The following is a 15822-nucleotide window of genomic DNA, read 5'->3' as shown; positions in this document are numbered from 1 at the left end:
ACCAAGTGTTTTCATGCAGGCTTGATCATGAAACTGAGAGGACTCGTGTATTTAAAAAAATGTTTCCAGACAAATGGCCCCAATCTCTGATTCCCTTCACCCATGCATTATTGTAGTGGGGTGAACTGCGATCTCCAAATAGCCAACAGGATTCACAGTGTGCACTGTCACACTCATTCATTCATGGACAGTGGTTCCACGTGATTAAAACAAGTAATCTTAACAAAACAGGAACAAATAAAACGCAATAAAATCAACCATGTAAAACCAACTAGAAACCAATGGTGTTCATTTAACTTGAATGAAAGGTTTTAGTTATTTAGTAATGTCCAAAATAACAGCAGAGCAGTGCACACCTCACCATAGGTGGATGTTATGGAGTCCACAATCAACATCTTGGCAAGTTGATAGATTGAGGACTGCTGAGCAATTTTTGCTCTAAAACAGGCCCTGAATGACAGTAGTTGTGTAGGAAAAATAAATCCTATGTCCCTGTTGTAGTGGTCAGACAGATGTTTTGCCTTGACATACAGCTCAACATCACTTGCGAGCTGAAGAGTCATGGGGTGTAGGGCCTCAACATGTCAGAGGTTGCTCGCATACTGTTGAATCTTTGAGAGAGCTGGTTGATTATTGTGTCTAGATTAGCGTTAAAAATGTTGACTCTGAAATAACGTTCTGTGTTGGACAGGCGCTCTTCTTCACACAACTAGTCATAATGACATTTCATTCTTCTGACTCTCACATTTTCGAAAGTTGTCTGAGATTCCCATTTTTCTGCGAGCGTCTGTGCCTTAACCTTTGCCTGGTCAAAAGCGCCACGATACTCAGACAAGCTCTGAATGGTGTTGTCCAGCAATGTCAATGCCTTCTGCATGTCCTGTATTTCACAGGACAGTTGTACCTAATATACAACATATTTATATTTTCATTTTTATAATTAGAGTTAAAACTATTTTATAATAATAATATCAGTAGGCCCTATACTCGCAGCCCTATATTAAAATAAAACCAAATAAAATTAAACAAGTAAACCCAAAATAAAGAAAAGATTCAATATTTCATCTGTTTACTTGCATGTCTCTTCTGACCGTTCCCAACGTCAGAAAACCATGAACATGCGAATGTGTGTGGAATTATTGAAATATTAACTTAAAAATCTGAGCGTTCGGCTGACAAAAAAAGTTTGGGAACATCTGGTCTAATTGAAGCTGCGGAAAGGAGCTGGTTACAAAAGAACAAGAGTTCTGTGTTGCTTGTAGACTGAGAGAGAAAAAAGCCTGTCGATCGCCCCCTGGAGGAGGAAGAAATAATGACGAGGCTGAGCTGTCCTTTGCACACCGAAAACAGACAGAAGCCAGAGAGAAAGCAAAATAAAAGACAAATAAATGAAGCAACTGAATTTAAAAGGATAAAGGAACAACCGTGGGAGCCGAGCCATGAAGTGTAATAGTGAAGATAAAGCAAAAGCTTACAGCACCTGGTATTCCCAGGCGGTCTCCCATCCAAGTACTAACCAGGCCCGACCCTGCTTAGCTTCCGAGATCGGACGAGATCGGGCGTGTTCAGGGTGGTATGGCCGTAAGCGAGAGTCTCAGCCAATAAAGAGCTATTTAAATAAGGGACACCCGAGCTCGGCTCGCATTCACACACGTCCCAGACTGCAGCTGAAAGACAAACAGGAAGCACCAAGTGTTTTCATGCAGGCTTGATCATGAAACTGAGAGGACTCGTGTATTTAAAAAAATGTTTCCAGACAAATGGCCCCAATCTCTGATTCCCTTCACCCATGCATTATTGTAGTGGGGTGAACTGCGATCTCCAAATAGCCAACAGGATTCACAGTGTGCACTGTCACACTCATTCATTCATGGACAGTGGTTCCACGTGATTAAAACAAGTAATCTTAACAAAACAGGAACAAATAAAACGCAATAAAATCAACCATGTAAAACCAACTAGAAACCAATGGTGTTCATTTAACTTGAATGAAAGGTTTTAGTTATTTAGTAATGTCCAAAATAACAGCAGAGCAGTGCACACCTCACCATAGGTGGATGTTATGGAGTCCACAATCAACATCTTGGCAAGTTGATAGATTGAGGACTGCTGAGCAATTTTTGCTCTAAAACAGGCCCTGAATGACAGTAGTTGTGTAGGAAAAATAAATCCTATGTCCCTGTTGTAGTGGTCAGACAGATGTTTTGCCTTGACATACAGCTCAACATCACTTGCGAGCTGAAGAGTCATGGGGTGTAGGGCCTCAACATGTCAGAGGTTGCTCGCATACTGTTGAATCTTTGAGAGAGCTGGTTGATTATTGTGTCTAGATTAGCGTTAAAAATGTTGACTCTGAAATAACGTTCTGTGTTGGACAGGCGCTCTTCTTCACACAACTAGTCATAATGACATTTCATTCTTCTGACTCTCACATTTTCGAAAGTTGTCTGAGATTCCCATTTTTCTGCGAGCGTCTGTGCCTTAACCTTTGCCTGGTCAAAAGCGCCACGATACTCAGACAAGCTCTGAATGGTGTTGTCCAGCAATGTCAATGCCTTCTGCATGTCCTGTATTTCACAGGACAGTTGTACCTAATATACAACATATTTATATTTTCATTTTTATAATTAGAGTTAAAACTATTTTATAATAATAATATCAGTAGGCCCTATACTCGCAGCCCTATATTAAAATAAAACCAAATAAAATTAAACAAGTAAACCCAAAATAAAGAAAAGATTCAATATTTCATCTGTTTACTTGCATGTCTCTTCTGACCGTTCCCAACGTCAGAAAACCATGAACATGCGAATGTGTGTGGAATTATTGAAATATTAACTTAAAAATCTGAGCGTTCGGCTGACAAAAAAAGTTTGGGAACATCTGGTCTAATTGAAGCTGTGGAAATGAGCTGGTTACAAAAGAACAAGAGTTCTGTGTTGCTTGTAGACTGAGAGAGAAAAAAGCCTGTCGATCGCCCCCTGGAGGAGGAATAAATAATGACGAGGCTGAGCTGTCCTTTGCACACCGAAAACAGACAGAAGCCAGAGAGAAAGCAAAATAAAAGACAAATAAATGAAGCAACTGAATTTAAAAGGATAAAGGAACAACCGTGGGAGCCGAGCCATGAAGTGTAATAGTGAAGATAAAGCAAAAGCTTACAGCACCTGGTATTCCCAGGCGGTCTCCCATCCAAGTACTAACCAGGCCCGACCCTGCTTAGCTTCCGAGATCGGACGAGATCGGGCGTGTTCAGGGTGGTATGGCCGTAAGCGAGAGTCTCAGCCAATAAAGAGCTATTTAAAGAAGGGACACCGGAGCTCGGCTCGCATTCACACACGTCCCAGACTGCAGCTGAAAGACAAACAGGAAGCACCAAGTGTTTTCATGCAGGCTTGATCATGAAACTGAGAGGACTCGTGTATTTAAAAAAATGTTTCCAGACAAATGGCCCCAATCTCTGATTCCCTTCACCCATGCATTATTGTAGTGGGGTGAACTGCGGTCTCCAAATAGCCAACAGGATTCACAGTGTGCACTGTCACACTCATTCATTCATGGACAGTGGTTCCACGTGATTAAAACAAGTAATCTTAACAAAACAGGAACAAATAAAACGCAATAAAATCAACCATGTAAAACCAACTAGAAACCAATGGTGTTCATTTAACTTGAATGAAAGGTTTTAGTTATTTAGTAATGTCCAAAATAACAGCAGAGCAGTGCACACCTCACCATAGGTGGATGTTATGGAGTCCACAATCAACATCTTGGCAAGTTGATAGATTGAGGACTGCTGAGCAATTTTTGCTCTAAAACAGGCCCTGAATGACAGTAGTTGTGCAGGAAATGTAAATCCTATGTCCCTGTTGTAGTGGTCAGACAGACGTTTTGCCTTGACATACAGTTCATCATCACTTGAGAGCTGAAGAGTCATGGGGTGTAGGGCCTCAACATGTCAGAGGTTGCTCGCATACTGTTGAATCTTTGAGAGAGCTGGTTGATTATTGTGTCTAGATTAGCGTTAAAAATGTTGACTCTGAAATAACGTTCTGTGTTGGACAGGCGCTCTTCTTCACACAACTAGTCATAATGACATTTCATTCTTCTGACTCTCACATTTTCGAAAGTTGTCTGAGATCCCGATTTTTCTGCGAGCGTCTGTGCCTTAACCTTTGCCTGGTCAAAAGCGCCACGATACTCAGACAAGCTCTGAATGGTGTTGTCCAGCAATGTCAATGCCTTCTGCATGTCAGCGTTTGTAGCTTGAAGCATTGTAGATACAGCATTCACACTCTCCAAACGTTTAATATGTTGAATCACTTGAAAAATGAAAGGGAATTTCTTTTTTTTTTTCCTGCTGCTTCACCACGCTCATGCTTCTTGTCACTTGTCAGATATATTTTTGTCAGTGCTTTCATTACATCCACATATCTGTACCGAATAGCAACAATGGATTCATATATAGAGGACCAGCGGGTTGGACGTAGTCTTGGGCCGTTTGATCTGCTCTTGCAGCACAGGGTCATAGGTCAATAATGTTCAATAATGGCAAGGAAATTCCCACTGTTTGGCTGTCCCAAAATGTCCCTGTGTCCCCGGAACGCTAGGTTGCACAATGCGCTTTAGCACTTGTTTAAAAAAAAGCGCAGCATCATGTCCCTCTCCAACTGCACATCAATGGTGCCATTAAGTTTCCACTGTTCATACAACTAGTTAAAGTTGTGAAACTGTATAACTTTATACAAAAATTCTTAGCGAGTCATTTTTTAACACTAAAATCCACGTTAACAACCACATTATTTATGTCTGTGGCTTTATCTTTGAAACTGAGATTACTAGTACAAGGTTTGGCCCCATTTAGGATACTTCCATTTTCTCACTGTCACGCAAATGCCCGTAAACTAAAGTTTGTCCAGAATCATCCAGTTGTGCGCTCAGGAACCCATACATCACCATTTCATTCATAAAGTAGACGACAAACTCATGACAAATATGGAGTTATAGTGCTTGTAACTTGTAAATATATAACTTGTAAACAATAACTTGTAAAATCAAATAATTATTTTGCCATTAATTGGGCGTATCAAATACTCCTTTAAGTATTTCACAGGACAGTTGTACCTAATATCCAACATATTTATATTTTCATTTTTATAATTAGAGTTAAAACTATTTTATAATAATAATATCAATAGGCCCTATACTCACAGCCCTATATTAAAATAAAACCAAATAAAATTAAACAAGTAAACCCAAAATAAAGAAAAGATTCGATATTTCATCTGTTTACTTGCATGTCTCTTCTGACAGTTCCCAACGTCAGAAAACCATGAACATGCGAATGTGTGTGGAATTATTGAAATATTAAGTTAAAGTCGGCATGAAACGGAAGTTGAAATTGTCATTTTTTCCTTGTTGTGACGTATATCCAAGTGAAACGGCTTCTGAAATTAGAAAAAAATGTAGGGCAGGGCTTGATTTCGTCCTTCGGGAATTGATTGGATCGTTGGAGGTTGGGCGTTGCAAACAAAATGGAGGCAGATTTGAATGCCAGTTTACATTCAGTTGTGGAGGATTTCTCTCCACCGGACTCCCCACCGTTACCCTCCCATGAAGGATTTTTTATTGAGGAGCCCGGCGACGAGAACGAGGACGAGCAGCTAAATTTTCAATCAGCCCATATTTATATGAGCCTCCCGCGAACCAAGATGAGTCAAGTCAAGTTATCAGTCACCGATAGCCGCATCCTCATCGGCTCTGGCCGCACCCTTTCGCCATGGCACGTGACCGAAAGAGAAGTGAGGTCGTTTCGAGGGGGGAGGGAAGGGTAATGTATTTGATTAAAGATTATAAGGTTACATGAATTTTAAAAAAATAATAAAGTGCACAGATAAATCATTTATAATAAACACTACAATATTACATATAAAAAGAAGATTTGTGAAATTTGATTTCATGCCGACTTTAAAATCTGAGCGTTCGGCTGACAAAAAAAGTTTGGGAACATCTGGTCTAATTGAAGCTGAGTAAAGGAGCTGGTTACAAAAGAACAAGAGTTCTGTGTTGCTTGTAGACTGAGAGAGAAAAAAGCCTGTCGATCGCCCCCTGGAGGAGGAAGAAATAATGACGAGGCTGAGCTGTCCTTTGCACACCGAAAACAGACAGAAGCCAGAGAGAAAGCAAAATAAAAGACAAATAAATGAAGCAATTGAATTTAAAAGGATAAAGGAACAACCGTGGGAGCCGAGCCATGAAGTGTAATAGTGAAGATAAAGCAAAAGCTTACAGCACCTGGTATTCCCAGGCGGTCTCCCATCCAAGTACTAACCAGGCCCGACCCTGCTTAGCTTCCGAGATCGGACGAGATCGGGCGTGTTCAGGGTGGTATGGCCGTAAGCGAGAGTCTCAGCCAATAAAGAGCTATTTAAATAAGGGACACCCGAGCTCGGCTCGCATTCACACACGTCCCAGACTGCAGCTGAAAGACAAACAGGAAGCACCAAGTGTTTTCATGCAGGCTTGATCATGAAACTGAGAGGACTCGTGTATTTAAAAAAATGTTTCCAGACAAATGGCCCCAATCTCTGATTCCCTTCACCCATGCATTATTGTAGTGGGGTGAACTGCGATCTCCAAATAGCCAACAGGATTCACAGTGTGCACTGTCACACTCATTCATTCATGGACAGTGGTTCCACGTGATTAAAACAAGTAATCTTAACAAAACAGGAACAAATAAAACGCAATAAAATCAACCATGTAAAACCAACTAGAAACCAATGGTGTTCATTTAACTTGAATGAAAGGTTTTAGTTATTTAGTAATGTCCAAAATAACAGCAGAGCAGTGCACACCTCACCATAGGTGGATGTTATGGAGTCCACAATCAACATCTTGGCAAGTTGATAGATTGAGGACTGCTGAGCAATTTTTGCTCTAAAACAGGCCCTGAATGACAGTAGTTGTGTAGGAAAAATAAATCCTATGTCCCTGTTGTAGTGGTCAGACAGATGTTTTGCCTTGACATACAGCTCAACATCACTTGCGAGCTGAAGAGTCATGGGGTGTAGGGCCTCAACATGTCAGAGGTTGCTCGCATACTGTTGAATCTTTGAGAGAGCTGGTTGATTATTGTGTCTAGATTAGCGTTAAAAATGTTGACTCTGAAATAACGTTCTGTGTTGGACAGGCGCTCTTCTTCACACAACTAGTCATAATGACATTTCATTCTTCTGACTCTCACATTTTCGAAAGTTGTCTGAGATTCCCATTTTTCTGCGAGCGTCTGTGCCTTAAGCTTTGCCTGGTCAAAAGCGCCACGATACTCAGACAAGCTCTGAATGGTGTTGTCCAGCAATGTCAATGCCTTCTGCATGTCCTGTATTTCACAGGACAGTTGTACCTAATATACAACATATTTATATTTTCATTTTTATAATTAGAGTTAAAACTATTTTATAATAATAATATCAGTAGGCCCTATACTCGCAGCCCTATATTAAAATAAAACCAAATAAAATTAAACAAGTAAACCCAAAATAAAGAAAAGATTCAATATTTCATCTGTTTACTTGCATGTCTCTTCTGACCGTTCCCAACGTCAGAAAACCATGAACATGCGAATGTGTGTGGAATTATTGAAATATTAACTTAAAAATCTGAGCGTTCGGCTGACAAAAAAAGTTTGGGAACATCTGGTCTAATTGAAGCTGTGGAAATGAGCTGGTTACAAAAGAACAAGAGTTCTGTGTTGCTTGTAGACTGAGAGAGAAAAAAGCCTGTCGATCGCCCCCTGGAGGAGGAAGAAATAATGACGAGGCTGAGCTGTCCTTTGCACACCGAAAACAGACAGAAGCCAGAGAGAAAGCAAAATAAAAGACAAATAAATGAAGCAACTGAATTTAAAAGGATAAAGGAACAACCGTGGGAGCCGAGCCATGAAGTGTAATAGTGAAGATAAAGCAAAAGCTTACAGCACCTGGTATTCCCAGGCGGTCTCCCATCCAAGTACTAACCAGGCCCGACCCTGCTTAGCTTCCGAGATCGGACGAGATCGGGCGTGTTCAGGGTGGTATGGCCGTAAGCGAGAGTCTCAGCCAATAAAGAGCTATTTAAAGAAGGGACACCCGAGCTCGGCTCGCATTCACACACGTCCCAGACTGCAGCTGAAAGACAAACAGGAAGCACCAAGTGTTTTCATGCAGGCTTGATCATGAAACTGAGAGGACTCGTGTATTTATTTACTTTTTTTTACAGACAAATGGCCCCAATCTCTGACTCCCTTCACCCATGCATTATTGTAGTGGGGTGAACTGCGGTCTCCAAATAGCCAACAGGATTCACAGTGTGCACTGTCACACTCATTCATTCATGGACAGTGGTTCCACGTGATTAAAACAAGTAATCTTAACAAAACAGGAACAAATAAAACAAAGTAAAATCAACCATGTAAAACCAACTAGAACCAATGGTGTTCATTTAACTTGAATGAAAGGTTTTAGTTTAACTTGAATTAATGGTTTTCAGTTAACTTGAATAATTTAAGTTATGTCTATATGTCTATATCACATCAGGTTAATACAACTATGTGTAATAATTGTATCTTTCTTCAGTGACTCAGAAAAGACAACAGAAACGGCATACATACACTATAACATCCATTTACTGGGGGGAAGAAAAAGTTCACAAAATGTGCCATACCTTTCTACAGTAGCAAACACGTAGTAGGCTACTGTATGGGCTTTTCTGCATTCTGAAGCTTACAGAATATTAGCAAAGGCAGCACAGAACATATGATAGGCTAACTATTTCAGTAAACAGTTACTAGAAAAAAGCTTGCTCCTACCATATTTTTAACACAGCAACTTGTGGAAACACACCTGACCTAACCTCTTTTTGAATATCCAAGCTCCTTCCAGTGCAAAATCTGCAGTAATACTCACCAGAAAAACTCTCTAAGCCAGCTACGCCATGGGCCCCCAGGTTGTCTGCAATCACAACTTGAACAGTACCCTTCACAAACTCTGGATCTTACTTTTGTAAGAGTACACACAGCACAGGCTGCACACAAGTATGTGTAAATGTAGGCCTACAAAACAACATCATAAATAAGTGTTGACGCCAAAACAAGGTATTGCTATTGAGACCTGCAGGCGGCAGTAATGCGCGACATGTGCAAAAGAATGACAATGACGTCACGAAGAAGAAAAGGACGCTGCTGTTATCCTGTTCGGTTGCTTCGAGTCCTTGTGAAGTGAACAGTCAAATATTTATGTTTTAATCTGTTTGATTTAACTACTGGCATTTCATATTTACTACTGCAAAAGGGAAACAACACAAAGGTAATTATATTCTTCTGTGAATTTTAGATGACGAATAAAGCCGCTGTGATCAACGATTGATTGAATATGTAACGTTACATTGGATTATTATTGTTATTATGAACCTTCCTTAGCTGGCCATAGATTGTGAGGCTTGCAATATCAAAATCTAGAAAGAATCCTTCCTAGAGTGTTTTTAGTTTAGCAGTTTGTTGTGATTTGCTTGAACCTTGTGTGTTTTCTGTTACTTCAAATTATTCAATCCATCTTCCTAACAAAGGGTGACATACACAGACACATTACACACATTCACATTCGCACTCATACCCATAAACAATTTGTCTCCAATGCACCTGTCCTTCATGTCTTTGATTTGTGGGGTAAAACCGGAGCACCCGGAAGAAGAAAACCCACATCAAGCACCACAGGGTGAACATGCAAGCAAACAAACACCACACAAAAAGGCCTCCTCCTGGTTTAAGTCTTTCTGCAATTGTTCAGATTTATTTCAGTTGTTATGATGTTAATCTTAGAGAAAACAGTTTCACCAAAGGGAAGTGCAAATTATTTACAAAACCCAGAAGAATGAAATGGCAAAAAAATAGAGTAATGTCCAACACATACACTACCTGTCAAAAGTTTGGAGTAATTTAAGATTTTTAAAATGTTTTTTATGCTCACCAAGCTTGCATTTAATTTGATTAAAAATACTGTAAATCAGCAATGTTGTAAAATATTGTTACTATTTAAAATAATTTATTCCTGTGATGGCAAAGCTGAATTTTCTGCAGCTATTACTCCAGTCGTCAGAGTCACATGATCTTTCAGATGTCATTCTATGCTGTTTTGGTGCTTAAGAAACATGTTCTTTTCAAGGTTAAAAACAGTTGTGCTGCTTAATATTTTTGTGAAAACACAACATACAGTACCATTCAAAAAAAAAAAAAAAAAGAAAAGAAAACACTTTTATTCAACAAGGATGCATAAGCATAAGAGACTTTACAAAACAGTGATAAAATCTGTCTTTTTTTCCCCTTTGGGTTTTTCTCAGATGGGGGAGGTGGAGTTGTCCTGTCTGGCTTATGCCAAAATGTTCCTACATGCCAGTCAGTTTCCACGCTGCAGTGTGAACGGCCTGCTGTTGTCCTCCAGTCCAGCAGGGGGAGCTGTGTGTATCACAGACTGTGTGCCGCTCCTCCACTCACACTTGTCTTTGGCTCCAATCACACAGCTCGCTCTTACACAGGTAACAACGCCTTTAATGAATGTTGGCAGTGGAAAACTAGCACAGCGAGAGAAAAGTGGAGATAAGGTTAGAAAGCATGAAGTTCGTGGTGTCAAAATGCCAGTCTGTCAGTCAAGTCTGAAGCAAGACGCAAGGCATTACGACAACGACAGATAGTCTGATTGCATATAAAAAATAAACATTAAATGTCTTGTGAGTGATTCGTTACAAAAGTTTGCATCAGATATGCTAAACACGGAACCTCCAACATGTGTGTTTGTGTGTGTGTTTGTGTCTGTGACGGACTAGAACAGACCTTATTGGTTATCCGGGTTTGAATGATGAGCTAGATTTCACGGGTTTTCTGTAAAGTCTTTTGTAGATTTGACATTAATTACTTCCACCAATGTTTATGCTTTTTTTTTTTTTTTTTTTTTTTTTTCTAAATGCTATTATGGTGACATGTTGTACCAGACACCCATGTTTGTAGTTTTTTTGTAGTTTTGTTTCTAGTGGGAGGAGTCGATCATTGGGGTTTTTCCACTATAAAAACACCTGTAATCCTTCACAGCTGTTTGATTCCCTGACGAAGGCCAGTGTGCTGAAACGCGTTGGAGTCATTTTAAAAGTCTTTTTTGACTATGCCATAAAATAAAGGCATTTTTAACATTCCAGGAGAGTGCCTTGGAGTTTTTCTTTGGTTTAAGACCTTATTGGTTCTTGTGCATCACATCAGGAGGTCTGATACGGATCCGTTAAAAAATGTTTTGAAAGTCCATGTCCTCAACATTTTCAATCTTAAAGCAATGCAGATTGTTCTCGCATGACTAGCAGGCATGTTGGAGCTTCCATTTACAATATTTGATGGGCTCTATTCTATTTGAAGTGCATTGTACTTCCACATGATGGGATTTAAGTACTCTCAATACAGCCATGATGAACAAGGGCCCTGTTTACACCTGGAATTAAGATGCGTTTTGGTCGATCGGATCACATTCAGGTGTAAATGAGGTCTGAAAAGTTTTGAGCTTGTCTACTTACGACCACTTCCAGAGGTAGTTGAAAACACATTCGACCGGATTGCTTTCGTAGTGTAGACGCTCATTCGTTCAAACAGCTACAAAAAAAAGCCTACAAAGCCTGCTCTCCGTCTACTGACCTAACGCACAAACATTACGGGAAGCGCGCTAGCCAGACGGGATTTAAACTTTGTTTGCTGAAGATCCAAATTTGGTCTGAAGATGAAAAACGTACCAAGAACAATGTTCTCTTACCATTCCTGATTTCTAACACACACTCACAGCATTCAGCGTGGTCTTGCTGCTATCAGAGAAGAAAAGAAAGCTGCTGCTCTCCATGTGTTTGGTCACGTCCATATATAAATTGAGTGAGCTTATTTTGTCCATTAGATCGAAAGATCTGAGAAAGCCCATAGATTTACCCACCCATAGATCCTCCCCTTTGAAGAAATCAGGACAGAAGTGGTTGAAAATGGACAAAAGTCCCGGATTAAAACACCAGGTGTAAATGGGTATGTGTCTCCCTCTGTCTACTTGTGATCCAATCGATCAAAACGCATCTTAATACCAGGTGTAAACGGGGCGAAGAAAATCAAGTTCAGTCAGTGGACTAAAACTTTTTGGAAGCAACAAATTTGGGACAGATTTTTTTTTTTTTTGAATGTGTAAAGGTTTATTAGAAATGATAGAATCTGAATCTTGCTCTTTTCTTTCATAGAAAACAAAAATATATATTTTTTAAAAACAACACTGTAAAAATAAGTACATAAACACTACACTCTCAAAAATAAAGATTCCAAAGGGGTTTTTCGCAGTGATGCCATAGAAGAACCATTTTGTTCCGTTTCACAACAGTTATTAAAATATTTTATAAAATATATATAAAAAGGTTCTTCGTGGAACCATCTATACCAGTAAAGAACCTTTATTGATGTATGTAGTATTTTCATAAGTTGAAAATGGAGGGTTAGTTTATAACAGCCAATTCCTAATAGAAACTTTCTGTATAATGATGATTTTTGTATATATTTTTGCTTATTATCTCAATGAATGTTGAAGTAGATTACATGTTATTCTGAAATATTCAATATCTAAATGTTTTATTGTTTCCTAATAGTTTTTTTTTCCCCCGAATGTGGCTGCCTAGTTTGAAAGAATTGAAGAATGATGTTGAATTATCTATATTAGCAGCATTCACATCGTTCTATTCCTCATTTGTAAGTTACTTTGGATAAAGGGGTTTTCTTCGTGAATGAATGTAAATGTAATGACATTTATATGCTGCTCTAGAAATCTGGAATTCATGATGATATTTCCTGTTGTAGGTCGATGTTTGGTGCGCACAAACACAGCAAAGGATTGTGGGATATTATCAGGCCAACGCTTGTGTGTCAGACAGCAGGTACTCCATCTTTTCTTATGTTTTGAGTTCTTTATTTTTCCACTGCGTTTCACTTTCTCTTACTGTCTTTTTCCAGCCCTACACCCTGTGCATTGAAGATCGCAGAAAAGATCTTTGAGCAGTGTAACAATGCCGTGTTACTTATGGTAATTTTTTGGGAAATTTACTTATGGAAAATGTCATCTTGTTACGAAAGTTACTAGGAAAAGTCCTTTTCTTAATTGGAAAAATGTTTGCCTCAGATTGATGGAGAAAAGATGTTTCCAGGCTGCCGTGTCCCTCCGATTGTGATGTATGAGCGCAAAGACGCTCGCTGGGCACTCAAAGACAAACACACGTAAGAACATCTCAAAGAATGTGCTGCTTTGTTTTTGATGATAATGTTGTGTGGTGCAGCTTTTAATGACATGTGTTTTCATTAGAATAATGCTTCGGCAGTGGGAAGAAACCTGTTCCGTAGTTAATCAGCTGTTCAGCTCTGGTGATCAGGCACTATTGGTGGATTTTGACAGCCATTTGGATGACATCACAAAAGATTGGACCAATCCGAAACTCAATGCCAAGATCATGGAGCTGGTCTCCCCAGCCAATGGAAATGTTTAACTATACAGACTAAATCAGCTCATGTCATAGTGTTTTCACTTACATTCTGTTTTTAATATTATTTGACTGTGTATCATGCTTAATTTTGTCATATTTTATATGATATAAATGAAATATGCTGAAACATCATTTTCTTCTGTTCATTATGATTTGGTTCTTTGATCCTAAAAATAAACACACTTATATTGAGGTGGATACAATACAACCAGCATATTTCCTTACTTTCATCATTCTATATGTCATATTTAAGTCATTTAATAATAGGCTATTAATTGTTGATTTAAAGATCTATCTAAACATTAAATAATTCTGTAATAAAACTAAAATGTTCTTCTCCAGGTTCTTCTTTCATTACATGGGATTCTCTGTTTTTTAGATTTAATAAGAATTTTTACTCATCCAGAGTAAAACAGAAAGAAAAAAAAAAAAAAAATGAAATGTAGAATTGTCTATATATTCAGCTTTCTAAATGAAGGTGATTGTATTAATGACTGATGACATAGATTTAGATGAGCAGGTGATTCCTTGCAGCAAATTGAGAACAAATCAAAGCGCTCAGAGCAGCACGAGTGCCTTTTTAATTTGAAATATGAGAATCTTCGAGTGTGTCTGGAGCTTTTATTTGCGGTTCTCTTCCCTTCTTTTCAGAGCTGCTAATGTATCCATTTCCAAACCTGTATGATTTTCTTTCTTCTGTGGAACATAAAAAATATTTTGAGAATTGTCTCTGTTTTTGTCCCCACAATGAAAGTCAACTGGCACTATTAAATTGAATCTGTTTAAGCCAATCAGAATTCAGGGTTACTATCATGTTACGTTAAGCCTGCTTTCTGGAATACCCTCCATTGGAACAAATAATAACACGCTGAGTAGCAATACAAAGTAAAGATTAAATGGATGAGTAAAGGTGTGGGAGGGACAAGGGAGAGGGTCAAACACAACAATCAATAAAACAGACCTACAATACACTCGTTATACAGATGTATGAATATTAAAACATACGTGAAAACAAAACCAAAAGAATTTTGCCCACTTTGCAGTATTTCAAATATTAAGTTAAATTAACATTTAATGATCTATAAGTGTTTCAGAGTTCTTTTTAAAACAAATTTTATAAAACTATATTGTCAGTTCTACAAATGAACTGGTTCTTTGCATTTATTTGTTATTCAAACTTATAGAAAAACAGACATTAGTATTACAGCCTCTGTCAGTTGGAATGGCTGAGTATATCTGATAGTATCTACAAAGTGATTAAATGTATAAAAATTATTTAGATAACTTTTTGCCAGCAATGTGTAGAGCTGATGTGTTTGGTAAAAATTTGACAAATGTAAATTTTACATTTTGAAAGACAAATATAAAGAAAATATAAATAAGTCTTTATTGCTTAAAGCGAGGATTCATGCACATTGGTGGAAACGTCAAGTTCCTTATTATAGCACCACCATGTGTCCATTTTCGTAACGTTAGGCCAGTGTTTTAGGCCAGGAACATTTTAGGAGGTCCACCAAAGAAGACAAATGCCAATTTTCCTAAAATATCAAATACCAACTTTATCATTCATTCATTGTAGTGCCCTCATAGGTGCCATTTTTATGCGACTTGGGAGCGTGTCCTCCGAATGTCCTCTAGTCTGGTCTATATCAAGTTTTGTTAAGTTTAAACATTGTGGTCAGGAGAGGTCAATTTGTGAAAAATGTGTGAGTTTTAGATCAGATTAAATTATCCTTAAATCTTTGCAATGGTTTGATAAATCAAAATTGCCTTCACTGTCCCTAGCTGCTGTTTATGAAATTTTGTAAAGATCAGACCAATAGCCTAGAATGAGTACAAAAGTAAAAAACAAAATATATATACAATTTGGAGAAACAATTGTATAGCCAGAAATTAAAACAGAGATGTACATTTGGTAGGTCTTTGACTCAAGGATTCAGGGGGAAAAAGAAAAAAATTCTCACGATTTCCAAAACCTAAATTGCATTGTTATAACGCCCACACACTTTTAGGAGATGATGATGATGAAGAAAAAGAAGTAGAAGAGGGTTCCAGCACCTTCAGTGCTTAACTGGATTACTAAAACAGATGCATGACACCCCTGATACTTGCATGGTTAATTGTTTTTGTATAGCTATTGATGACTAAAGTTGGTATAAGCTAAAACAAGTAGCCTCACACTTACTTTTTTGTCGATGGAATCCAAGAAAAGTGAAGCTCTCAGTTTGTGCCATTACGATTGAGACAGCAGAG

The 15822-nt window shown here is 38.5% G+C and overlaps 1 protein-coding gene across 1 annotated transcript; it reads left to right on the top strand.

The window, feature by feature from the left end:
• Positions 1 to 9157: 9157 nt before the first annotated feature.
• On the top strand, positions 9158 to 14298 carry emc9 (ER membrane protein complex subunit 9). The gene is made up of 6 exons (XM_079850738.1): positions 9158 to 9344; positions 10375 to 10569; positions 12893 to 12969; positions 13046 to 13115; positions 13212 to 13306; positions 13392 to 14298. The coding sequence occupies exons 2-6, from the start codon at positions 10375 to 10377 to the stop codon at positions 13570 to 13572; spliced, it is 618 nt and encodes a 205-aa protein (XP_079706864.1). The 5' UTR covers positions 9158 to 9344; the 3' UTR covers positions 13573 to 14298.
• The last annotated feature ends 1524 nt before the right edge of the window (positions 14299 to 15822 follow it).

Source organism: Squalius cephalus (genome assembly GCF_949319135.1).
Source record: "Squalius cephalus genome assembly, chromosome: 19".
Taxonomy (NCBI): Eukaryota; Metazoa; Chordata; class Actinopteri; order Cypriniformes; family Leuciscidae; genus Squalius; species Squalius cephalus.
Note: the sequence above shows the minus strand (reverse complement) of the source record. Positions and strands in the feature narration are given on the sequence as shown.

What these genes read in the sequence shown, in the direction of transcription:
- emc9 (XM_079850738.1), top strand. Translation starts at nt 10,375, where the DNA reads ATGGGGGAGGTGGAGTTGTCCTGTCTGGCTTATGCCAAAATGTTCCTA. An exon ending in ACAATGCCGTGTTACTTATG is followed by an intron (nt 13,116 to 13,211) that starts GTAATTTTTTGG and finishes TGTTTGCCTCAG; the next exon opens with ATTGATGGAGAAAAGATGTT. An exon ending in GCACTCAAAGACAAACACAC is followed by an intron (nt 13,307 to 13,391) that starts GTAAGAACATCT and finishes TGTTTTCATTAG; the next exon opens with AATAATGCTTCGGCAGTGGG.